Consider the following 27,434-nt stretch of genomic DNA (forward strand, 5'->3'; position numbering starts at 1 on the left):
CTCTACTCAGCCATTTCAATCCCACCTTCTTCTAGAATTCGTCCTTCAAGTTAACCATTGATGACTCTTCTACAAACATTTCAATGCAAGGTGTGGTGGAACACATCTGCCTTGTCAGCACTTGGGAAAGTAAAAACCAATGCTAGCCTGAGCCACACAGCAAGATCCTCAGTGACAGCACATGCAGAAGACCTAGTATGTATGACATCCTAGGTTCAATTACCGGTACTGTGCCCCAAAACCAATGTATGGCTAAAATAACTAGACACTATGCATGTCTTTCCTGTATCTGTCCCATTGTTAACATACACAAAGTGGAGAGAAGAAACTAGGAGTCTGTATCTCCATTCATTTAACAGAAATACTTATTGCAGGGTATATAATATAGAACCCAATTTCTGGTTCCAATACATAGCAAGTTATTTAAACACTACAAAGATAAGATCACACGTAACTGTAACTATGAAAAATTAATATTTAATTTATATTATAGCTATATGCACAATGAAAATACTTTTTGTTTTGCTTAAAAAATAACATAACAAAGATGATCTATTTTTAAGTAGTCATGATTCATTTTTCACCACCATCTTAAATATCTTATAAATTTTATGCATTATTGTGTGTGAGTGGGTGTATACACATGCATGTGCCATACTGTGCATGTGCAGAGAACAACTTTTGTGAATTAGTTCTGTCCTTCCATTACAAGAACCTCAGGGGGTCAAACTTAGGCCATGAGGCTTTGCACAGGATGCGAACCATTTCATTAGCCCTGTTTTGCCTTATTTTCAAGGCAATAGGCAGAGTTTAATTAGTGAAATATATTTCATAATCTAAACATCTGTCACCTCTAAATTATTTTATACAAGAAATAATAATGAGTCAAACACTCTTATAAAACAAATTCAGAGATCTCTAAAAGATTATGTAAACATTCCCCAAACTTACACAAAAAAAGGAAAAGAAAAACAATATATTTTACAACTCTTTCAAAGAGAATTATTTAAATAGGCTAGTTAAAAATAAAAACAACAAAAATTTTGATAGAAAACTCAGGAAGACAATGAACATCAGTCATCAAATGTGATTTTCTTCCCCTGAAACACAGTGATTTTGGACTGCTGCTCTTTCCGTCTCCTGCTCGCTTCCCAGGAAGGGTGCAGAGGAGCATGAGCCTTCTGCTTCACACTCTCAAACCCTCTTCGTGCACCCTTTGTAAACTGACTCTTGATTGGAGGTTCATTTTCTGGAAAATCTGGGAAGACATAGCAAAAATTACAACCAAATACATGGGACAAGACAGATTGCATCTCTTTATATCAAACACTAAAGGAGAATCTCATTTTACTTAAGACAAAGTATCTCACTATTTAAAGCTGACGCCCAAGAGAAAACAGCTTCAAGTGAAAGACTAACATGAGGAGCTAACTTTGGAGTTTATCCTTACCGAGTCAGCCTATCTTTCTTACAGTAACATCACGAGAGTAAGCAGCTCTGTTAACATGGGGAGACAAAATAAGCCAAAAGGAACCAATAAAAATGATGCTGCGAGTGATCTGACACTGCAATGTAATTCTATCAGGCGGTGACAGTTTTCATCCTCTCATTGTGGCAAAGTACTGCTTTTCAGACTGAGCAGTAATTAATTAGTACACACCTGGAGCTTTATTCTTTGGGGCCTGCTCTCTGGAATCCCTAGAATAAAGAAAAACAAAACATTAGGAGATAAAAGACAAAACAAATCATCTGATGATTGAGTGTAAATAAAGCTCACTCTCAAGATGCATCCACTTGTTCACTCCACCAACAGCCAATAAAATAAAATAATTCAGGACTCAGCTAAACAGTCATTCAGTTTCAATGTGACCACACAAACACACACTCACCCACCCACACCCACACCCCTACCTTTCTCCTTTTCACCCACATAGGGACTTCTGTTCAGTGGAAAATAATCCATTTTGGCTATCTTGCTCCTGGACACTGCCTACATAAAGAACTTCAAATATTTTCTCAAGGGGAGAATGATTTACACATAATGAAAATTAATACCCACATTTTTGGTTCAGAACCAAGAAAAACCTAGAAACCTTTTGGACATGACTGAGTCAGAAAGGTAAATATTTTAATTACTCTCAAGGCTTTATTAAAGTTGTAGGCAAATATTTTAATTACTCTCAAGGCTTTAAAGCTGTTTTAAAAATGAAACTTTATAACACGTCACTGGGCTGTAACAGACCCTCTCTCCTGAAGTGGGCAGTGTCACTGCTGTATGTGCATTTCACATGCTAATTATGAAGACAGGGAGAGCACCAGGCCAAGACTCAGCATGGCAGACACAAAGCAGGCTCATGAGGAGTTTCTGTCATACTGTGAGGATATGTAGCCACTTCATACAGTAAACAAATGAACTAAATCATTTCTGCGTAAAAACATGCCCTTACCTCCTGGAGCTTTTAGGTCCAGACAAAGAGTGGAAAAACACGGATTCGAACTTCCTCGTTTCTGGAATCACCTTGTGCTTATCGTTTCTTACATCCCAATCGGTATCAAGTGTGTATGTTTTGGGTGACACCTTTGGGAGGGGCTTATGTTCCTTAGCCGAGGACCGAACACCCCCTTCCTTCTTTCGTGTACGTCGGACTTTTCCGAGGAAGAAATCATCACCACTGTCGCTATCCTCAGACACAGAAGACTGTTTGTAGAACCTTTCTTCAGTGCTATCATCGAAGTACTCCTTTTCCTCCTCACTCTCCTCTTCCTCACTGCCACTGTTCTCAGCCAGGGTGCTCTCACTCTCGTTCTTTGTGGTTCCAGTTGAGGCATTCCGCTTTGAGTCAGCAGGGGCCTTCTGGTGTGCAGAGGCAGCCACAGCATCCTTTCCTGAAGGCATCCCTGGAGGACATGGAGTGGCCACGGCTTTGGGTCCATGTTCTATCGTGGCCACTTTTTCTTTTGCATCACGTACTGCTTTCTTGGCTACTGCTTTGGCATCTTTTCCTCTCTGCTCGCTGACAACAGTTCTCTCAGGATGCTGTAACTGGCTTGCATCATCTTTTGAACAGAGAATGTCCTTACACTGGCTCTCTTCTGAAGCATTCTTTGATGACTCAGCCTCAGGAGCATTCTGCCTGGCATCTTTGAAGGCCTGCACAGCAGCTGCAAGGAAGATAGTGTAAGACTTGTTTCAGCACTGGCATACACAAAGTGCCACTGTCCCCACACAGTACTGCTTTAGCTATGTGGAAGCATTTAAGAGGTCAACTGGAATCTACAGTATGTATGTAAGAGGAGTATGAGCTCACAAGAATTCATTACTCAAATGCCAAACTCATAAGGCCCACTAGGAGATATCCCTCTTAAATTGTAAATTGAAAAGAATTTATTTTCTTCATGTCTCTGAATTATGAACAGTAAAAATATCACAGAAAACAAAACGACAACACTAATTTTTGTGTTAATGTCATTGAATTAGTTTTCAAGCATAAAAATAAGTGGTATTTAATCTCTGACAAAGCACTTAATTCATAAATATATTTTATAAAAAATATATAAAAATTATGTGATACAGTATGAGCTATAGAAATATTTAAAACATCAACGATCCAACATGATTGTGTCTTATATTTTATAAAATTTTTATATATAATACATGTTAAAATTTAGAAAAAAAATAAATTTAATTTTTTATATCAAACATCTTTCATACTTGCAAACATGTCCAGAGTTATATACATTAAATATTTAGAAAAAATGAAACCATTTATCCAAAGTCATATACCTAAATACATTAAGCATTCTGACTTGTCATTGAACTCATACCTTTTAGCACATCTATCTTTTTCTTCAGAAGAGGGTGAACTGCTAATCTGGCAATTGCTCTTTCAGTTGCAGTGGAATCTGGCTGCAAATTGAAAGCAATAAGTTTATAACATCAAAATTAACTTGGCATTATTGGCAATGATTAAATTGAAATCTATCAATCTATTGTATATATTAGTTAGGTCACAGAATTTACAAATATTCTCTCTAGACAGCTTACCTATGTAATCTACTCTAAAGACAAAGATCAAAATATAGCTGATTTTGAATAATTAAAACAATGTTACCATTTAAATCTATAAAAATTCAGAATTTTGCTAGATATCATGGGTTATAAATTTGAAAAAAAGAATCACAGCTTCTACTTTCAAGAAGTTTAAATGTGTAAAAAAATGAAGTTAATAAGACTCAATTACTGTATTAGTGTTAAGCTATGCTATGATGACAGTAATGTTTGAAGTTTCATTTAATGTTCTCTCCATGTTTTGAATGTTTTCTATCCTTGGTGTATGCTCAGAACACAACACAGTAACTAGTTCATTACCAACACTTCACAAATATTTGATGACTGGATAGGAACATAGAATTCTGCAAAACATATTGTGTTTATAAATTAAGACATTCATGAAACATGTTACTTTTTTACATACTCTCCAGGGCCAACCTCTTCCATACCCTATCCCTAGCTCCTTTCCTGGATCAGGCTGATCTCCAACAGCATGTCGAAAGAGAGGTCTTTAAATACCCATGGCTCCTCCAGTCATTTCCATTTCCTGAATCTAGTCTCCCTTCTAAGTGCTTAGATAGACTCTGCCACCAGCTTTCCTTTCACCGCACACTACAGGACCACTAAAGTTCAACTTGATAAAAATAGGGTCTTGACAGATTATTCCTAAAAAGGGAAATTTAACAACATTTCAAGCAATTCTTTAATTTTTATTGCCAAGAAAGCAAAATTAACATCTCAAACTTCTAAAACATTTATTAAGATTTTTCTTAGGCTGGGTGTTGGTGGCGCACGCCTTTAATCCCAGCACTTGGGAGGCAGAGTTGGAGACCAGCCTGGTCTACAAGAGCTAGTTCCAGGACAGGCTGTATAGCTACACAGAGAAACCCTGTCTCGAAAAACCAAAAAACAACAAAAAAAGATTTTTCTTAGACAATGCTTCACTTAAATTTTGGAATTCAATATTAACAAAAGACTATAGGCCAAGAACTTTCTTCCTACAAAACAAACCAACAATCTAGACTTGATTTCAAGAAAATTAAATTTAGATATGTAGGGACAAACTGGAACTCAAACTTAGCTTTGTGAGTTTGGTCTAATACATAATTCACAAATCATTTGTGACTTAACTGTAAATTAAAGTCCACTTTAAGTCTTTTCAGAAAAAAAACAAAACCCAGATCCAAACCAACGGCTTGTGAGCGGCAGCAGCAGGCACAGGCTCATTCCCTTGGCTGCTATCTTTCATACTTGCATGTGTGCAGTGCAGGAACTCAGCACCAAGGATCCGCTGCAGCACCCACCTTCTCTCTCTACTCCTTCTATACATTCACTGACTAAACGTTGCGACCCCAGTTTAAAAGGATAAATATTTCCACAAGTGACTAATCCAGAGCAGAATGCGATAAACTTCATCTGAGACAATGTCACAGGGACACACAAAAGGAGCAGACACTGTGAGGCCTGACCCAGGGCTTTGCCATCTCTCGGAAGTGGTGATACCTGCAAGCAATGCTTTCATAGGGTTAGGCTGGATGAAGGAAACCACAGCTTTCCTTATTTAAAACTGACACAATGTTTGCTATGGAAAATTCTCAGGAAACTGTGGTTTTTAAATAAATTAAAAAAGTGGAAAATACCCTCATTAATGGAAAAATTTTATTTTGGCATTTGGGTATTTCTTATCAACAGAAAGGCATTTATTACTCAACTTTGAAAAGAATTCTTCAAATATACTTAGGTTGGAAACAAGTATTTAAAGGAGAAAGCTTTACCTATGTGTAGCACTAATTCTTTGAGATGTCACTAAGCAAGTTGTAAACCCACTGCTAGAACAAGACCATGAGTATTAACGCTCAAGCAATTCTACATTTTATCTAAAGAAATACATCAACAAGTTACTATTGTCAATGCACAGTTCTCACCTTAAAGAGAGTAAGAGTCAGGTTACTCTGGAGCCATTTTAACTGACCATGGCCCAGGAACACCAAATTCCATATTCCAACATGGAAGCAGTTTCATGACACTTTATAGTTTTACAGAACAAAGAAATTCGTAAATCAAGGCAAATTTAAAATAAATAAATACATTGGTGAGTGTTGAAAGAAGATTACCATACACGGGATAATGGTGAGGTAGGTTAATTTTATTGGGGAGGAATCACTTACATGATACACTGATAACCCAGGGTCAGCCCTCCGAGCATTCAATCTCAGCTGCCCTCCAAGATCTGACTGGAACCCGGAGGGACAGAGAGCGCCTCCCTCTCCTCAGGCCTATATCCCACAACCCCTGTACACACCCATGGCCATGCCCAAATGGGCACAGTCAACACCACAGGTACCTAGTAAGGTCTCTCCTTACAATTCCCCTTTTAGTCTAAAGAAAGGATTTAGAATTGATACAAAACTACAAACAAAGATGGCAAAAACCAAGTATGTGCCAGGAGAAGGAAAAGTACGAACACACCCTCAAGATCTATAGCCAGTAAAACAACAAGAGCAAAAGGCAAGAACTGCATATCCAGTCCTAGGGAAAAGGCACAAAAGAGATTACTACAGAGCTGTTTTAAGATGGAAAGTTTAAGTCTTGTACCTAATATTTCTATCTAGGGAGAGAAAACAATAACTGTAACAGTCTAATCTTCAACCTCATCAAAGACCTGAGAAGGAGGATAACAATACTAGGGTAGGCAGGAAGTTCAGGTGAGCAACTTTCAAAAGGTGCAGTGAAGACAGAAATAGCAGGCTACCTGGGCAGTCACCCAAAGTCTCACAGCAGCATAAGGGCCACCACCTTTGGCTAAGGCCTAGAGTATCAGACTGACCAACACAGAAGCCAAGAGGTAGAAAGTCTGTCTTATCCTGACGTGGCAAGGTTCAGCAGTCTTCTAATTTATCTCTTGCAAGCACAGCAGGACAGCATGTCCAAAGTCAGTGGTGGAAGTATGGGGCAGTTCTTTGCCTGAGAGGCCACTGGCCAAGGAGAGAATGGACTCCAGAAGGAGTGACATAAGTGCCCAACATTTCTTCGGGATGATGGGGAATGTTCTTCTGTGTATATGTTTGTATTGCTGGTTGATGAATAAAGCACTGTTGGCCAATAGGGAAGCAAGATAGGTAGGACTAGGAGTTGAGGAGGATTCTGGGAAATGTAGTAAAGAGGAGTCACCATGTGATCCTGGGAAGAGAGGACACCTGAGGACACCTTATCTTGGTAAGATAAGTTCTTGCAAAAATGTATAAATTAGTAGTTATGGATTAATAATTAAGTCATAGCTAGCCAATAAAAAACTATAGCCAAAGGCCAACAACTTTATAATTAATATAGTGTCTCATGTGTTATTTGGGGGCTAACGCAGCAACGGGACCCAGGCCAGAATCCTGCAACTGGTGAGCATATCAGAAAGGCAGTTACAGCAAGAGAGGGGAAGCTTTCCTATAGTAAGCAGCTATCCAGTCACATTCTCAGCTTTTGGTTCATGCAAATTAGTGGTGAGCTACGTTAATGGGTTACAAAAGTTTGGATGTATCAGTCACAGGATATCAGTTCTGACACAGGTGGGAAAGTTATCTATTCAGGGGACTATGGACCTAGCCGAGATATAGTAATTAACTAGTCTCTGGGTCTGTAGCATTCCAGCCTTTCCACACTACTGTAGTTTCATTCAATCACTCTGCAGACATGACTTGCTTACAGGGACTCTCCTTTACACCATCTGTAAAACTTTCGGGAAGATAATGCAAAATAGTTCAATTGGTTGATCAAATGAATCATGGCAAAACCTTGAACAGTACTTTGGAGATGATAAACAACAGAACTAATTTTATATACTGTGGGTATAGATATTAAGTAAGGCTTGCCACAAACTACTTGACATGCACAGGTAAAATGTGATAGATGGGTGGGTGTTACATGGTAATTTGAGGAAAGGTAAGCAGTCATTTAAATATTAACACATTTAATAACTCATTAAAATTGTTAAAAGTAGCAGTTTAGCTTTTAGCTATTAGCATTTCTTTCTGCTTGCCAGGGAGGAGCTCATCAATACTTAACCTGCTATATCTGCAAAAGAGGGGATGGTATATATCTTCAGTTAGCTTACATGAAATCCCAATTATAGCTTCCTTAGGTCCTACTTCCAGAAGTTGACCAAATCTCTAAATTTACTGGTTCTATGTTATATCTTGAATATGAAATTCCTTCCAATATCAGGTGGTTCCTGTTAGAAGCTGTTTTAGGAGGTTAAGGAAGGAATGCCTAATGGCACGCCAGTGAGGGATTGGAGATACAGTCCTGCCTGTATCCATCCATATTGTCCCTGCATCTGGATCCATCAAAATGTAGCCAAGCCTCACAGGAAGTCATTGTCACGGATGGAGCAACCCTATCTACCATGCCTTCTACATCGTGATGGATAGCTATTATAATGTAATGTTAGAGTTCGGCAGTGGCAGCAACCTTTTCCCTTTTAGATAGTAAGTGCTACTATGGCACTGTCTGTTGAGAACCTGGCTAACAGACTCTTATGTGACAGATCTCTGTATATCAAAGGAAGTATTAGTGACCAGATATTCAGCTCTGGTCACTAGCACCTATCCTTGACTCTGGCCTGGGAACCATCTGAGCACCTGGCTCTAGGCTTGTGCTGTGAAATCACTCCCATTCTCAGAAACTCTAAGAGAGTCCTCCTCCTCACAGTGGGTTCTCAGTTCTCCTATGAGATACTGCCAGGCTGTCTCTCTAATGCTAGGCTCTGCACTCTCCCCAGAGACTCCATCATGCTGTAATACAGCTACCTATCTATACTATTAATACTCTAGTAATAAACTCTGTAACTTTAACAATCCGCCTCAGTGTACAATAGCTCCTTAAGTTTTGAGGCAAAATAAGTTCTCTTTCTGCTTATGTACGTTTTTTTATAGAGATGAGAAAAGAAATGGATACATTTCAAACAGAATACTTTTATGTCTTTGGTGAACATACAATACAGCAAATGAAAAACAATCATAAAGAAATAAATGGAGGAGCTGGAGATGGTTCAGCTGTTAAGAGCATTGGCTGTTCTTCCAGAGGACCTGGGTTCAATTCCCAGCACCCATATGGCAGTTCACAACTGTCTGTGATTACAATTCCAGTGACATGCAAGCAAAAACAACAATACACATAAAAGTAAGGAAATACAAAGTCTCTTAAAAATAAATAAATGGATAAACAAGTAGTAGAAACTGATGCTTAATATCACATACTTGACCTGCATTTGAAGTAGGCAGAGGGCAAGATGAATCTTTCTTTTAACAAAAGAACAATTAAAACAAAAACAAACAAACAAAAAAAAGCCAAAAAAACATTCCTTTTAAGACTGCAAAGCCACTGGCATTACTGACAAAAGAGATAATTCTGGGAAACTGCCCCTTCCAAAAAAAAACAAACAAAAAACCAAAAAAACCTAAACTTTTAGCAGTGATGTAAGTCAGTTTCTTTTCTTTTTTTAAAAGATTTTATTTATTTATTTTTATGTGTATGAGTACTCTATCTGCATGTATACCTTTATGCCAGAAGAGGGCACCAGATCTCATTACAGATGGTTGTGAGCCACCATGTGGTTGCTGGGAATTGAATTCAGGACCTCTGGAAGAACAGCCTGTGTTCTTAACCACTGAGCCATCTCTCCAGCCTATAAGTCAGCTTCTCATACTTTCTACTACTTTATGTATTTAGCTATTAAAATCTGGTAATGGAGATAGGAAAAAGGGAGTGGGCAAAAAGACTTTGAAGTGAATGTCAGGAGAAAATTTTAGAATATTAAGATGCAGGATAAGGTGTTCCACATTGGTACCTCATCTCCACCACAGACATACCTTTTTGCAAGTTTGTTCAAAGTTGATATCATCACCAAGAGCAGATTTAGTTATGATATCAGGTTTCAATTCCTGTGAAAGAAAACAATTCTAGTTAATATATGAACAATGTGATTTAAATTCCTTTTGTGTCTTGATTTAAGAAACTTGGTATTTAAAATATTAACTTCTAAGCCAGGCGGTGGTGGTGCATGCCTTTAATCCCAGCACTCAGGAGGCAGAGGCAGGCAGATCTCTGTGAGTTCGAGGCTGGGCTGGACCGACAGCCTCAAAAACAATACAGAAAAACCCTGTCTTGTAAAAACCAAAAACAAACAAAAAAATTAACTTCTAGAGAAAAAAATAATACCACAGTTAAGAAACTATCATATATTAAAAAAGCTACAAAACATGCCTTTGTCATTTTGATTCCCCTTACAGCAACACACAAGTTCAGTACATTTTCAAGAACTATAATCTGTAACCCAAAGATTCATTTGTAGTCAAATCTTTAAATATGAAGAATATAAAAACAAATACAACAAACAAATAAATATACTTCTGAACTTGCAGAAATCCAAGGAATACTGTGTACACGATCCTTTGTAAGGGGGTATTGTAAAAGATGAACTTCAGCCTGGAAGAAGTAACTTCATTAACAATACTTGTGGGTGAGTACAAATTTGCAGGTTAAGAATAACTGCAGTGACACAGAAGACAAGCACAGCAGAAAATCCCCACTATTTTGACTACACTATTTTGTAGGGATCATTATTTTATAAACAAGGTAAAGTGGAAGGAGTCCAAGATGCCATTTAAAATGGGCAAACTATATAATGTCCTAGGTTCAATTCCCAGCATCCACACACACAGCTCATAACCATTGGTTATTCCAGTTCCAGGGATACAGTGCCCTCTTCTGTCCTCCATAGGGACCAGAAGTACACACACGTACACACACGTACACACACACACACACACACACACACACACACACACACACACACACAATCTAAAACACTCATATTCAGAGATGGCTTAGTGGTTAAGAACACATACTCCTTTCCCCGAAGACCAGAGTTTGACTCTCAACACCCATATCAGATGTCTCATAACTGCCAGAAAGCCTCCATGACAGGGGATCTGATACCTCTGGACTCTTTGGAAACTGCACTCACACACACACACACATATAGCCCCAATTATTAAAATTAATAAACTATGAGTCAGGGTCAGAGTCCCTGAAGAGAGACCAGGAGAGACTGCTGGTCAAAGTGCAACCCAGTTGCAGCAGAAGAGGCCAGCAGTTTAGAGATGTCTGTACCATGGGACGACTGCCAAGAAGAGCAGCAGCAGTGAGGAGTCGGGCCAGCCCGGGCCTAGGAGACAAGCTGTGTGCTGCAGAGCGCAGAGCCACAGAAGTGACCCAAGCCCTTTGGAGCAGGCAAGACACTGAACACTGAGTTATTTTCACTGTTGCCAGTTTGGTTTGGTTTTGTTCAGAGCTAATTGTGTGCCCTAGGTTCCCTGCTCTTGAAATAAGAAGTGTTTAACTTAGTTTTGATTTTACAGGAGTCCAGAGACTGGAATTTTAGAGATGAAATTTTAAAGAGACATTTGAAGACTACAGGACTTCTAAAGTTATTTGGATTTATATTAAATTAACTTGTCATCTTAGGGGTAAATGAGAAAGGTAAGGTTCTGTATTTGTGTGTGAAGTTGACAAGTGGCCAGTTGTACTAGCTAGTTTTACGTCAACTTGACACAAGTTACCAACATTTTGAAAGGAATCTCAATTGAGAAAACGCTCCCTCTAAGCTGGCCTGTGGGCAGTGCCATACTAGGGCAGATGGTCCTAGGTGCTATAGGAAGGCTGAGCAATCCATAGGGACGCCAGTAAGCAATGGTCCCCATGAGCTCTTCGTCAGTTCCCGTCTCCAGGTTCTCGCCCCGACTTTGATGATAAATGTGATACAGAAGTGGAGGAGAAATAAACCCGCCTTCCAAAGCTGCTATTAGTTATGCTTTTTTGTCACAGAATAGAAACCCTAACTAAGCTAGTATGTAACTGAAACAGTCATGGGACATACATGCAAAAACAAAGGCTTAATAAATATATGCTTTACATGGGTACAATAGTTATGTACACCTGTCTTGCCGGGCGGTGTATATTAATTTTATTATAGTATATTACATAAATTTTTACATTAATGGCTGAAAGTGCTCTGGATACTTTCATGGTTATTAGGAAACATTCTGATAGAGGGAAAAGTCCACATTTTTAGAATTACAAAACTTGAAACCACGTGTATGCAGTGTCCATTAAAGCCAGTAGAGGGTACCAGAGCCCGGGAACTGGAGTTATAGATAATTGTATGTTAGTCAAATCTGCCCATTGGTGCTGGGAATTGAACCCATGTCCTTGTGAAGAACATGCAGTGTTTTTAACTGCTGAGCCTTCTCCCCAGACCTTTTCATATTCAAGAAAAACATACATTAATGACCTTCTCTTGCTGTCATAAAATATTAATTTCACATAAATACTGATGTTTCTAACATACAGAAAAACCAGAAGTACAGTTTTCATCATAAAAATTCAAGTTATATGTTCAAGTTGATGCTAGTAAATATTTGAAACTAATTTGTCTCAATATTGCATGCCTTTTCTCACTTGTAAATCCTAAAATTCATAGATACATAAAATCACAAATGTCCTGATGGCTTAAAAGCAGAAGCAGAATAGTCTGGGAACAAGGCAATTAATGGAAGGGGGAGAGATGAAAAAAGGGATTTCAAGACTCATAGAGAATAATATGGACAAAGTACAATGTGTACTTTCATTAAAAAGGTCTTATGTTACAATGCATAATTTTAAAAGATCAGTTTAGGGAAATGGGGAGGGCTCAGTGGTCAGCAGCACTTATTTTATTGCTGTTGCAGAGGACATGGAGTTGGTTCCCATCACATATTTGATAGCTCACAACTCAAGTTCCTGGGGATCTGCTGTCATCTCCTAGCAGTGAGTACCAGGTACACACGCATGCAAAAAAAAAAAAAAATCCACACACAGGAAAAATAAAAGTAAACAAATCTTTAAAAAACATTAAGCTTAAAGTGTATATAGAAACAAACAAAAATCTGTTTTCATTCTACCCCCAAACTGAGTTTTATTTTTTACACTAATGGTTGAAAGTACTTTGGATCCTTTCATGGTTATTAGGAAACTTCCTGACAGGGTGAAAAGTTCATGTTTCCAGAATTACAAAACTTGAAAAATCAAATTAAAAACAACACCCTCCCATCCCACACCCAGCACTTTCTACGCCTAAAGCTTTTGCACCTACTCAATTAAGAAGGAGGTTTATCGGGATAGATCAATTTCAGAATCAGCTCTTTACTCAGATTCTTGGTGTGCACTGTAACCTAATCAGCAGGAGCATTTTATGTTTACGAACTCATCCTACAGCCTGGCCTGCTCCCCCCAAAGGTAGGACGTTTTAGAGGACAGATACCACTTACATTTGAAACATCTGCTTGTATTTAGAAGAGTAAGTAAGGTAAGGCCACCATAGGCTTAACATAACGTCTATATTACAGGACCTACAATGAAACAATATAAGGGGGTCAGGAATATGGCCTATTCAAAGCTCAGACTTTCAGCTGAAGAAGTTACATTCCAGAAAGCAAACTGGAATTTCAATTTAAAAGCCAGTTTTTAAATGGTGTTCCCTGAGTATGAGGGGGGAGTATATACTGATCTCTGCACATACCACTAAGATTTCCTGCGGATCATTTCAAAGGTCACAAGATCTAGGGGCTCGTGTTCCCCTTTAAGAGGAAAAGTTCTGCGCTGTAATAAATGAGCTAGAGGGCTGGTGAGATGACTCAGTCAGGAGACTGCACTTTGATGCCCTTCACCTTGTCTCTGACCTCCACGTGCTCCCACATGCAAAAACACTCAAATCAAAACCAAGTTATATGGCCTCAGCGCACTGACTAAGGTGACTTTAAACAATGATGCAGTTTTTTTATTGTTATGTTTCTGACACATGACACTAATAAATAATAAAACAAAACTATTTCATAATCCTTTTAGTAACAGTTTAGCATCATTTTACTTTTGTCTGGGGATTCGGAATAATCCCAGCACTATAAATAAAGCAACGTAAGTAAAAAATGCTGCATTAAGTCGGGCGTTGGTGGATCACACCTTTAATCCCAGTACTCAGGAGGCAGAGGCAGGCGGATCTCTGTGAGTTCAAGGTCAGCCTGGTCTACAGAGCGAGTTCCAGGACAGTCTCCAAAGCCACAGAGAAACCCTGTCTCGAAAAACCCAAAAAAAAAAAAAAAAAAAAAGTAATAAATAAATAAAATAAAAAAAATGCTGCATTAAAAGCCACTCAGCCATCTATGCTTAAGGAACATTAACTTAGTAAGCTGACTCAATAGCTTAAGACATCCTCCTAATTATTAGTAGGAATGCCATGAAAACATATCACAGCAGAAATATAATGAGCTACATTGAGAGGGTCAGTGGTTCTGGAATGAGAAGGGCAGTGCTGGGAGAGGTTCCTTAGAACCAGCACTACAAGGGTCAGGTGCCAGGGACCAGGGAGATGGTTTAGTAGTTATTGGTGTTACCATGTAAAGATGAAGACCTGAGTTCAATCCCCAGCATTCACATAAAAAGCCAAGTTTGTTGTACTAGCTTGCTTCAGTTTTATCTTTTGGTCTCCAGATAAGTAACTTGGGGATCTTTGAGATGATAAGCTGCCCCTCAATGAGAAAGAACTTGTTCCAGAAGCCAGTGTGTACATTGACATTTTAAGAGTCTAAGTACCATTAGAAACAGCATCAGAGATGGGGCTCATACTTAGAGTATATAAAATTAGAACCTATAATTTTATAGAATCATAAAGATCTGGTCCTTGTGCCCTCCCCAGCGGCCAAAAAGAAACTACTCCCATTTCTAAAAATACATGGGGCTTTCTTCATAAGGATGACATCTTGTAACAAAATACCCTATTATCATACTAACCCAGTATAAGACAGTATGTCATGAGCACAACTATAAAAGTCTAGTGGTATATGAGCATAAGAAAAAAACCCTCTGGAAAAATAGTAAGTAGAGGCTGTCCTCCAAATTTAATTGTGACCATGAGTCTACTGTTTTGTGGCTATTTCTTTGATACTCCCATATGTATGAAAAATACTTCCTTACACAATGATGAAAGACCTTTCAATTGAAAAAATGATAAGTATATTTACTTTCAAAAAAGGCTGATTCTGTAATCATGAATCAGAAATAAAATTAAACACTTTAGCTAAGTAAACATAAAGTTGATCTAGTAATCCTAGTCTGAATTTTTACATTTAGATGTAATGCTGTGTTTAAGACAATATAAAAAATAGATTAAAAACAAAAGAAACAAGAAAAGTCAGACTACCCAAATAGAATACCCTAATCCCCACCAGGCATTCAAATACGTATACTATAAAGTGTATGAATTCAATGCACAGTCAGTAAACTGTAGCTCTCTAGGGTAACAGTAAGTGTTATCACTTAGCGGGAAGACAGACATAGTAATCTTTTGTCTTTCCTGCTAATGAAACTAAAGAACAGAAAACAGCCCTAGGCACTCCTTGTTTCACTAAGTGTGGCTTGAATAAAATCATCTATTTCTTCAGTCAAAAAAACAAAACAAAAAAACAAAACCCAAAAAGAACAGAAAACAAGCTTCACATATAGATCAGAGATGACAAAACTAACAAAGGCATATTATAGAGAGTTACAAAATGCATTCTAAAGATGGAGTCATTTGTTATCCATCAAACTCCTTACAGACTGCAAGTCTCTTATACATACGTGACTCTTCTGTGAATAACTAAAATTACAAAGATTAATCCTTAGAAGACATTACAGGAAAAGGTCTACCAAATGGACTTTAAGTATCGGATAGTCCTATAGGAAGAGTGACAAATACAATATGCTTCATACCAAAGAATCATTTCCCATGCCCATATTCATATTAACTAGGATAGGATATTCAACACTTTTCCATTACTTAAAAAGGAAGAGTGAAAAGCACTGATAATTTAACTCAATTAAAATATTGTTAAAGAATTCTTTTGCTCTTTTATCTAACCCAAAACTTGAAAGTTATACCAAATTATAAAAGTCAAACATACACACAAAATTACCCTGCAATTAAGATAATTGCTGGTACCCAATGTTGTTTTTAAGTTCAGCAATAAAAACATCTTCCAGACATTTAATGCTATATCATTTCGTAAATGAAAGTTTCCACAAAAAAGGGGCAGTGAGAAGATCTAAAAACTATGCTAGAGAAGAGTCTGGCTGAGAAGACAATAATATGGGCCATGTTGGTCCAATACTACATTTATTTTAAGTTCTACAGAACCTAATAAAATGCTGACACCACTACATAAAAATTTATTGAGTTGGCAACAGGAGAAGCATGATGTCAGCCACCAGCATCACCACCCCATTTCCAAATAGCAGGAACTCTTTAACTATTGACCTTAACTTAGAATACATGCCTAAGTAACAGTAAAAATAAAAGCCTTAGACATGAGGCACTATAAAACACAAATGAGTTTGGTTTGGCAGTTTCAACTCAAATTAGTGTAGTACTTAAATAGGGAAACATGCAAGCTTACACATATCGCAGTTTTGCAAAGGGGCCTCTCAGCACCAAGCTCAGCCACACAAATAAGCCTTAAGCAATCCAAGAGTCCTTAAAGAGGCACCATGCACACAAGATATGGGCTGCCAGGAGGCAACACACAGTGCACATCCTTACCTTCATGGCGTGGATTTCTTCAAGCAACCTTTGGGCTCGTCTTTGGTTTTTCAATAGTGCATCTTCAGTGCCCCTGTAAAAATAAAATATTACCAAGGAAAACATTAGTTTTCGAGTCATGTCTTGATTTTAAGCATTTTAAGTTTTTGAGAAAAGCCCATGTGACAAGCACTCCACCCTGTGCTGTTTTCAACCCAATGCGACACACACCTGTTGTCACTGTGTTGGAAACTGGACAAGACACACTATCCTGGAATCATTTCACTGACTGGTAGCTTTTCTTTAGCCTTTTAATGGTAAGGTCAGTTATATACTGTGATCAAAAACTCTAATGTAATAAAAGTTGTGGTGACATTTTGTTTGTGCTCTAACAAATGAAGCTTGTCTGGAGATCAGAGTGCGGAGCTAGCCACTACTCAACCATAGAAGGCAGGCAGTGGTGGCACACACCTTTAATGCCAGCACCTGGGAGGAGGACACAGTAAATGACACGGCCGGGCAGAGAGAGGAAGTGATAAGGCAGGGCGGAGACAGGAACTTGCTCTTTTCGGTGAGAAGTTGGTGAGCTATACGTGCGGCTGTAGCTTTCTCCTTTGTCTCTCTGCTATTTTAGCATTTACCCCTATATCTGACTCTGGGTTTTTATTATTAAGACCAACTAGAACCCATGCTACAAAATGCCTCCTAAGACACAGCTATTGGCTGGAGACACTTTTATTAACTAGAAATGTTTTCTGGAATTAAAGAAAAAATAAACATGTTCACTATCTAATTAGAAGGAAAGGTTATCTTCTGGGACATTTATGAAAAAACAGAAAATCACAAACCACACATTTAAAAGCTTTCTAAAGCCTTGTGTTTAAACCCTAAGAACCATAAAGAGTTTTTCATTAACATTACTGATGCTGGAAATAAAAAATATTCTTTTATTCGAAAACATCACACAATACATAATAAACTGATAACTAATTCTATAAGATACTGAAAATGTCAAAATACTAAGACAAAGGAAGTCATAACGATGCAAGGTAGTCATCTTAGACTTCTTAACACTTTGAAATAACTTCTAGTTACATAAAACACGTAAGGAACCGTGAAGGCAATTTCATTTTGCAAACAGGAGAGGGAGACCGATCTTAAAAATGGAAGAAATTATTCTGTATCTTAAGCAAAAAAGGTTCCAAACACACAGGGGCATGCTGACACAGGGCCTGTTCTCTCCCATCTAGATCATTGCTATTCAGAAAACTCATTTCTCTAACTTACAAATATTAAAGATATTTTTGACATTGTATTAGTTACAGGATTATGACTTCACACAACTAACTTTTTGGACTTCAGTCTGCCAACACTCCTGACAAGTTTTCGGATAACCAAAACTCGGATTCGCTTCACTTCTTTTCTCATCTTCACAACCTTTGAGGAAAAAAAGATGAAATTAAAAAGACCATTAATGGAAATAAAGACTGAATGTTCTTCCATATTTGTCTATAGTGTAACCAATGTTCTGCTTAACACACTCAGATTATGTAATCAAATGTCTTCTGTAAACACAAGGCTGAAATGCCAGGGATGGAAGGAGAATGTTAGAATTCTATTTTCAAAGCCACAGCATTCCCAGAATTAGCATTTTACTGTAATACTCTCCTGGGATCGGAACATACTAAATTATGATTTTTCTATGAGAAATCCCTTTGACCTCTGAGATCAGAGACTCATTTTTGATACCATACCTTTACCTTTCTTCAATAGTTTCAGGGCACTGTTTGGATGCTACAGGGCTTAGTCTCGGGCCTCAGCAGGCTTACATATACCATCATAGCTGCTTTTACTTGAGTTTTTCCTTGGGATAGAAAAGTGTCCTCCCATGAGCTTGCAAGCATCTATTCTTCCTGACTGGCTCAGCATCATTTCTGAAGGCCATACATTTCCTATTACTGCAATTAAAGAGTATGTCTACAACTTCCCACAAGAACCATACATTGCATTTGAAATCCAATTATGTTTAATGTGTCTTCTTCCCTCAATGTTAGTTCTAAACTTTTAACACGGTACATGGCATACAGACACGTTCAACACATGCTTGCTGAACATAGAAACACAGCACGCCTTTTGCTCACTCACTGCTTCAGATGCATACTAGATGAAAAGAACACAATCTCAATTTCCCACTAGAATACAGCAACACCTCTGAAAGCTTCTTCTTGTTTTTACTACAAAGCTTTTCTATGAGGAAAAAAAACCCACAGAAACTGCTATCCACCAACACAAAGTCTTTTATTGCTTTGTCTCATGAGCAGAAGGTAACACTGTGGCTTAAGTGAATGGAAAAATGGCACAGGTCTGAGGACAGACTGTACTGAATGCTTAGTCTGAAGCAAGTCTGGATTACAGGATGATACTATTTCAAAACACAAAACAGAGAAACTAAAAATTGAGAAACAGAATTATAATAGGTTATGATATAATGTAAAATTAAGACATTTGTAAAATACTAGCATGTGGCAATTTATTCATTAAAACATTAGCACATATTCCTCAGGGCTTAGTTAGAAGACTTATGAAATGATAATATAGCATTTACTATTAATAGCAAGCTTAGCTAATAAATCACAGTTGGCAGATCTGGTCCCTAGTTACATTCCCATCACAGGAAAGCTAGTCTCTAACTTTAAAACTCCAATTTCAGAAAGGATGGGCATGATACTAATCGATAAATAATTCTAAAAGCAAAGGAATGCTTCATATTCTCAGTCTCACACCAATACCAAACATGTTTCTCTTCAGCATCCTCAGTATTAGGCAAGATGAATTTGAGTATAGCATATAACACTATATAAAAAGGAAAATTTTGTTTTTCTTAACTGCTTACTCTGAATCCTTAGCTTTATTTTTTGCTAAACATTATTAGTAGCCTTTTTATGGGGTCATTAAAGGTTATCATGGAATTAGTTGGCAAAAAGCCAGGAGCTGGCAAATATTGCATGGATCACACTGGCAAATTCTCTAACCAAAAGCAGGCAGAACTAGCTGGGTATGGTGGCACCTACCTATGACCCCAGCATTTAGAGGCTAGGGCTGCAGAACTTGGACTCTGAGGGCTAGACTCAATTACCCAGCAAGACCTATTCTCAAACAAACAAACACACAAACACACAAACACACACACACACACACACACACACACACACACACACACACACACACACACACACCCAGACAGAGAGAGACAGAGACAGAGAGAAAGAATGCTCTGCTTGTTCCGGTTCCAGAGACAGCTACATCTCATGTAGTGCCCTAACCCTAACCCAGCCTTGTCCCTGAGACACGATGGTGGAGGTTTGAGTGAACAGATATGGCAATGATATTGGGGCTTCATTCACTGACCTCAACTACATGGTCTACATGGTCTAGCATAACTCTACCCAGGGCAAGTTCAACAAGGGCACAATCAAAGCTGAAAACAGGAAGCCTGTGATCAACAGAACAGCATAACCATCTTCCAGGAATGAGATCCCGCCAACACAAATGGATTGATGCTGGTGCCGAGTATGTTGTAGAATCTTTCAAATGGGTTGATGCTGGTGCCAATATGTAGTGGAGTCTCTTGGTGTTTTCACCACCGTGGAGAAGGCTGGGGCCCATTTGAAGGGTGAGGCCAAAAGGCTTATCATCTCTGCCCCTTCTCATAACACTCCCATATTTGTGATGGGTGTGAACCATGAAAAGAATGACAACTCACTCAAGATTGTCAGCAATGTTTCCTATACTACCAACTGCTTAGCCCCCTAGCTAAGGTCATCCATAATAATTCTGGCATTGTGTAAGGACGCATGACCAGAGTCCATGCCATCACTGCCACCCAGAAGACTGTGGATGGCTCCTCCGGGAAGCTATGGCATGATGGCCATGGGTAGCCCAGAACATCATCCCTGAACCCACTGGAGCTGCCAAAGTTGTGGGTAAAGTCATCCTAGAGCTAAATGGGAAGCTCACTGGCATTGCCTTCCATGTTCCTACCCCCAAGGTGTCCTCTATGGATCTAATACGGCAAGTATGATGACATCAAGAGGGCCCACTAAATGGCACCCTGGGCTATAATAAGGAATGTGTTGTCTCTTTTGACTTCAATAGTGATGACCACTTTTCTACCTTTGATGCTGAGGCTGGCATTGCTCTCATTGACAATTATGCAAAGCTCATTTCCTGGTATGGCAATGAATATGGTTATAGAAACTGGGTGGTAGACTCATTGCCTACAGGGACTCTGAGGAGTAAGGAATGCTAGATCACCCATCCCTGTAAGAATGAGAGCAACAGAGAGGCCCCCAGTTGCTGGCAAGTCCCTGTCCCAACTCAGGGACATCTGAACATCTCCCTCACAATTTCCATCTCAGATCCCCAGAAGAAATGGAGGGGCTTAGAGATCACTTTTTTGAATACCACCAATGAAGTTTAATGAACCCACAAGGGAGAGGGGGAGACAGTGAGAGAGACAGAAACACAGACACACAAGCAGACAGACACACACACACACACATACCACTCCAATCAACTCCAATCCCAATAGTTACACTATAATGTTGTTTGGGTGTGAAAGTGAAGATGTTAAAGATGTAAGGTAAAACAGATAAGGAGATAATAGTGGAAACAAAATGAAAAACAAGTGTAAAGAGTTTGAAGAGAGAAAGTGAAGTAAAACTTCCCTAGCTTGTCATCAGACTGATGATTCCAAGAAAACATTCAAAATAACCCACTAGAAGATTCAAAGTTCACACTGCAGAGTGTGCCTGCGCTGGCAGTGAGGTCCACCTAATATTTAGGTAACCTGCCTCACTTCTTGAATAAATAACAATACAATAAAGTCAAAACCTAACATTCAAATATATGGAAAGCCAACACAAAGATGAGAAATGAAGAAAAGGAACCACAAACAAGCAAAAGCTGACCATGGAAGGAAGAACACTCTGTCCAAAGGGTTCTCTAGTCATTGACTAAGTCCTTTCTGTAGTTCAATGTTCCACAGGTGTTTTACAGCATGAGCACTCTGTCTAGATTCTGAACATTCCTTAATGAACCACTAGTCACTATACTATCTCTTACAAGTTAATGTTTAGTGACAATGCACTTGTGAGAAAAAGAGCTATATTTTGGGATTCACAATGACAAGTTTTTGATACTACGGTTCATAGGCAAAATTCAGTGGTTTGAACTGAGTCTTGCTATCTGCTTTCTAGTAAATTAGCTAACACCAAGTAATACATTACCTTGTCATGTACTTGAATTAGACTAACCTTTAACCAACTGATAGTTATTAGGAAAAGCTGAGTAAATCTATGGTTCTTTTAGAATACATTACAACTTCTGCTTATTCACTCCTGGATATACAAAAATCATAAAACATGGATCACAGCTATGGGAAAACAGGTATGCTCAGAAACTGCTGGTAGAAAATGCAATGTCTATAGTCCTTATGGAGGGAACTTTGGCAATCTTTAATAAAAATCCTACATCCAAGAGTGCATTAGCAGGCATGCTTTCTGCAGTAAAGGGTCACACAATGCTTTCCATGCTCCATTCATCAGAAAATGTTTCAAAAGACACACGCACTCTCTCTCTCTATATATATGTGTATATACACAGTACACAAAAGGGTACAGATATTTCTACAGTACAGTATCACATATGTGAAGTTTAAAAATATTTAATCAATATTATATACTAGATACAGACATGGTACAAAAGAATGAGACATATAGGTGAGAAAAACTACAGCCAAAGAGTAATAATCACCTCCAAGCTTAGAAAAACAAAACAAAACAAAACATGGTGTTTTAAGTAGGGTGCAGCAAAATCCTGAGAACTCTTAAATAAAAGTAGGTTACAAGGACATATATTCAAGGTATTTCAAGTATTTCACAGTTATGGACCTTACTATGCCTTTGCATGGAAACTCTAGGTTGGTGATTTAGATAATAACTTACTGTTGAATTATTTTTCATCAGCAAGAATTTCTAAAAATAAAATTTAAAATGGTTAAGTGACTGCCTGTAATTTATCCACTACTGAGCTTATGCTGCCACCTAGCAAAACTCACAAACAAACTGGTGGTCTTTTAAGATGAGATTTATCACTTCAGTAATTTTCAAATACTATTCAACTATGATATAAAGGTTTTGTATTTTTTGCTATTCTTATCATTCATAATACATGGAAGAAAATGAATTTGTTCTTAGGCATTTAGCTTCTACCTGTACAACAGTTCCTCTCCTTTAAGGGGAATATTTTCTGATACCCAAAGTAGATGTCTGAAGCCACAGGTACTTCAAAATCCTGTATGTATGCATTCTTTCCTGTGTGTGTGTGTTTATTTATAAAGTAGATACAAAAATTTAAAGCGATAAATTAAATCAATAGTAACATGTCATAGTGAAAATTTTTATTTCACTTGCACTGTGGTACCCTGGCAGCCAATCTGAAGACTGAGGGCTCAGGGACCAATGAGTGGTAGCATGTATGATGCACATACCCTAGAGTAAGAGGGAAGTTACAGCAGGGACAGCACACAGTTTCATATATTGCTCTTAACAGCACATGTGAACTCAAATTACTTCTGAGCATTTTCAACTACATCTTCTAACTAGAGTTATCTCATATAATCAAAAGCACAGATGAAGGACCTCACATTACATTCAATGGACTTGTTATTTTATATAAAATTGTAAAATTACATCACCTTTTTCTAGGGAGTTTCATGACGTTTCAATGGGAAGCAAAGGGAAATATTCTGCCAGACTGCCACACCCCAACCCCAATCTTTCTTTGGTAAAGGAAAGACATGAGTAGAATCAATATACTTAAAGTTCTATAAATTCTTTCAATGCTACTGCCATAGTATAGACACTTTCAACTGTGCATACCTGTAGGAGGAAGTCTATGTCGCCATTAAACATGTGACTTACTAGAGGCGCATACAGATGAGGTAATAAAAGGGCGGTTTACCACACCGCTAACCACACCCACTTTAGGCAGGACTAAAGACGTATACGGCTGGACGTAAAGACGTATACGTACGTAGGCGGAACTACGTCACTAGCCAAGCCCACTTTTGGGCATGGCTAGGGCGTTACGAGGAAGGCATAAAAGACAGCGCACAGGAAGTCTCGCTCTCTTTTCCTGGAGTTCGGCTTCCGGTCCAGTCGCTAGCGGAGATCTGCTGGGCTTCTCGGGGTTTGGTATCTTGTGAGTAATTTTCTATATAAAATACTTAGCCTTATTTTCAGATAAAGCCATATTGATAAAGCATATCATCTTTACCTGACAGCATCACCACACACACCAGACAAATATAGAACATCAGAACCAAGAAGAGCTACTTAAGATATGGAGGATCCAGCTGGGCGGTGGTGGCGCACGCCTTTAATCCCAGCACTCGGGAGGCAGAGGCAGGCGGATCTCTGTGAGTTCGAGGCTGGGCTGGACCGACAGCCTCGAAAACAATACAGAGAAACCCTATCTCGTTAAAAAAAAAGAAAAAGAAAAAAAAAAAAAGATATGGAGGATCCAAACCTAACAACTGAGTTCCACCCCTAGGACTGACATAGTGGAAGGAGAAAACTGCCTCCCAGGAGCTATTCTCTGATTTCCACAGGTGAACTGTGGCAGAAGTGTGTCATACCCTCCCTCTACACAAAATAAACAAATCTTAAAAAGAGAGAGATGAGGGGCATTTACAAAACATACACCGAAACTATGATAAGCATAAATACAGACAGGTAGAAGGGCCAGGAAACTCTAGGTCCACCTGCAAAAGGGCTTATACCAAGACCAGAAGGAAGCCGATACAGCTGAGTACATGGATGGACACGCACTGCTCAATCTCATCCAAAAGCAAGCCAGTGGGTTAGAGCAAGGGAATGTCCTGACTAGATCTGTGCCAAAGAAAGAACAGCAGTAAGATGATCAAACTAAGTAACAACAGTGTCAGCTTCAGCAGCAGAGCAGCTTTATGTGGGGCATGACCTGGACTGTTATAGTAGCAATGGCAAGAACAGGTGTGACATTGTGCTTCTGGGTAAGTAATTGTCAAGTTCCTATGAAAAAAGTTACCTTTGATGAGCTTCTTAGGCAGTTATCTTTATTCCTTCTTTTGCTATGCTTCTCAACTTTTATGTAGCTCTATCAATAGAGTCACGTGCCACATAAGCTTTGAAGGGACACACACAGGACAGTGGTCCCATAATAATTCAGCACCAAGGGATAGTGATGTCATAGACATTTAGGTTTTGCAGCTCAAGGGCAAAACCACCGAATGCTGCGCATTTTAAAACCTGTCTCCATCAGCGCTTCATGACTGCATTTAAACCTGTCTCCATCAGTGCTTCATGACTGCACTGGTATTCTTAGTTTGATCCTAATGATGCCATCAACATTTTCACTATTTTCTTCCTCTTTATCCTCTATTTATGAGAACATACTAAATTTAAATTTTGTAAATGTTTGATTTCTGATTTGATAAATTCATCCAGTCACCCAGAAAACATTTATAGTGCATATACATGTTCCTGGGGACAACCCCACGTGCACATATGACAGATGGTGATCACATCATAGAAAGCACACTAGTTAAAGTCAGCTAGTGACTTACTTCTTCTTCTTTTTTTTTTTTTGGTTTTTTTTTTTTTTTTTTTTTGGTTTTTACGAGACAGGGTTTCTCTGTATTGTTTCGGAGGCTATCGGTCCAGCCCGGCCTCGAACTCACAGAGATCTGCCTGCCTCTGCCTCCCGAGTGCTGGGATTAAAGGCGTGCGCCACCACCGCCCGGAGTGACTTCTTTCTAGTGATCATACTTAGCCTACAAAGTTGAAAAGGAACCTTACTCGAATGATTCCCTGACAGTATGACCCTTGAATTCAAAACTGGACCTAAATGTAAATATTCCTTTCTATGGACTGCCAAGGACAATTAACTTATGATCTTTCACAGATTATATGCAACTTAAAACACTTCAACAGTATTCTTGCACAAAATATAAATTTAAATGACTGGAAAGTCAGCAAATTCGAAGTATCTTGTTCCTCTCTGATACCTTGCACCCCGTTGCCTACTGAACGAAGACTCCAACCTGCCACGATAGTGACATTTTTGTTAATTCTCATCAGTGAATATTTTCTAACCTTTTATTATTCAGAGTTTCCCACCACCAACCATTCTCTGCTTAGAAGGGTCCCCACGCCTGCAAGGCATTCAAATACATTTCAGAGTTACTATCTGCATTCTTGTATAGGATCCTCGAAGGTTATCTATGATGCCTCTTCCTTCAAAAATTTGTGCACTATTATTTGGAGGGGTGGGAATCTTCGCTTGTTCTCTGCCGTAGGCTGCGGGACGAGAAAACAACAATAACAACAGAGAACGTCCTACACAGCCGTGTAACCGGCACGGGGACCTGCCTAGAAACGACACACAGGGTAAGGAGCTCTTTCACTCTACGCTGCTGTGTCCATTGGATCCTCGCTCTTCAGAGATTACTCCTGTAGGATGCCATACAACCGTTGGTAACAGCACAGACTGAAAACTCCTGGGGGAGTGTGGAGGGGGGTCTGGCGCGGCCAGCGCCCTACAGCGGAGGTGGCTGGGAGACTGGAGTTAAGCGCGGATGCCGGGGAGGGAAACGAGGGACGGCGAGTACAAACCAGCGGTCATGGGAACAGGCCGACGGGACGGACAGCACCAGGAGAAAGAAACGGAGCCGGGCGTGCGTACGCGGACGGCCACGCAGGGTCCGTGACTTGCAGGGCAAACTGCTGCCGTTTAGTCTGGCGTCCCCGCTTCCCATCCGACAGTCCTGCAGGTTACCGGGAGCTTAGCCGGGGCCAGGCGCTAAGCAAGCCCCGCGGGTCCCTGAAGCCACACAGCCCACCGAGCGACCTCCCCGCCGCGCCCCGCCTGCCCGGAGCCCCGCAGTCCCGGCCCTCACCTCGTTATTGAGGTTCAGAGTCCCCGGCTGAGCCGCGGCAGACGGAGGGAGAGAGTCGGCCGCCATCTCCCGCACGTGAACGCCGGGGGTTACACTGCGGCTGCGTAGACACGCCCCCTGACGGCGGCCTCTTCCGCCCAAAAGTCGCCGCTCAATGCGCAGACGCCAAAAAAAAAAACGAGTCGGGGCCTTCCGATAGTACCGGAAATGAAAGGGCGACTTCCGGCGCGTTGGCTACGGGCCAAAAAAATCGAGCGTTTCCTTGGAAACCAGGCAAATGCGCGCGCCGCCGGTGGGCGTGGTATAAGCTAGGGTTTGCGGGATAGAGTAATTTTTCCCCGGGGATTGCTCCTCTGTGATGTGCTGCGTTTTAGTTGGAAGCCTCTGAGGAGAGGCGATCGTATTCCTGAACGGATCAAGTGCTTGAGTTGCCGACTTTGTTCAATTCTAAAATCAAACGCTTGTGAAGATTTTTGCTCTTCTTTTACAAGAGCCTCAAAGCCTTTTTGTTTCCTACCGGCCGAAACATGAATATGTGGGAAGGACAGGGTATTTGAAGTAAAAAGAGGAGCATTTGCTACTGCCCGTAAGAACTGTTTTTTGAAGAACTGGATCTGTCTGTAGGCTTAAGAAATTTAAATGAGAACTCGGAATTAGATCAGCTATTACACATTCTAGTAGTGTCCATTACAATGGATGTGAAAGACCCCCGTACTAGGGATACTTTCAATCTGAGAGAC

The 27,434-nt window shown here is 39.5% G+C and overlaps 1 protein-coding gene across 2 annotated transcripts; it reads right to left on the reverse strand.

Moving 5' to 3' along the window:
* Positions 1-455: 455 nt before the first annotated feature.
* Srfbp1 (serum response factor binding protein 1) lies at positions 456-26,810 on the reverse strand. Of its 2 annotated transcripts, none has more exons than XM_005069123.4 (8): positions 26,695-26,810; positions 18,043-18,131; positions 16,716-16,788; positions 9,913-9,984; positions 3,826-3,907; positions 2,448-3,162; positions 1,661-1,698; positions 456-1,258 (listed from the first exon to the last, which is right to left on the reverse strand). In XM_005069123.4, the coding sequence occupies exons 1-8, from the start codon at positions 26,758-26,760 to the stop codon at positions 1,074-1,076; spliced, it is 1,320 nt and encodes a 439-aa protein (XP_005069180.1). In that variant the 5' UTR covers positions 26,761-26,810; the 3' UTR covers positions 456-1,073. The 2 variants fall into 2 exon arrangements, with proteins under 2 accessions (XP_005069180.1, XP_040597763.1); XM_040741829.1 differs by lacking the exon at positions 26,695-26,810 and adding an exon at positions 26,411-26,573.
* Positions 26,811-27,434: the final 624 nt, after the last annotated feature.

The sequence above is a fragment of the Mesocricetus auratus genome, unplaced genomic scaffold, assembly GCF_017639785.1.
Source record: "Mesocricetus auratus isolate SY011 unplaced genomic scaffold, BCM_Maur_2.0 Super-Scaffold_6730, whole genome shotgun sequence".
Lineage (NCBI taxonomy): Eukaryota > Metazoa > Chordata > Mammalia > Rodentia > Cricetidae > Mesocricetus > Mesocricetus auratus.

What these genes read in the sequence shown, in the direction of transcription:
- Srfbp1 (XM_005069123.4), bottom strand. Translation starts at nt 26,760, where the DNA reads ATGGCGGCCGACTCTCTCCCTCCGTCTGCCGCGGCTCAGCCGGGGACT. An exon ending in AAGAAATCCACGCCATGAAG is followed by an intron (nt 9,985 to 16,715) that starts GTAAGGATGTGC and finishes TTTCTTTCACAG; the next exon opens with GAATTGAAACCTGATATCAT. An exon ending in GGACCTAAAAGCTCCAGGAG is followed by an intron (nt 1,699 to 2,447) that starts GTAAGGGCATGT and finishes TCTTTATTCTAG; the next exon opens with GGATTCCAGAGAGCAGGCCC.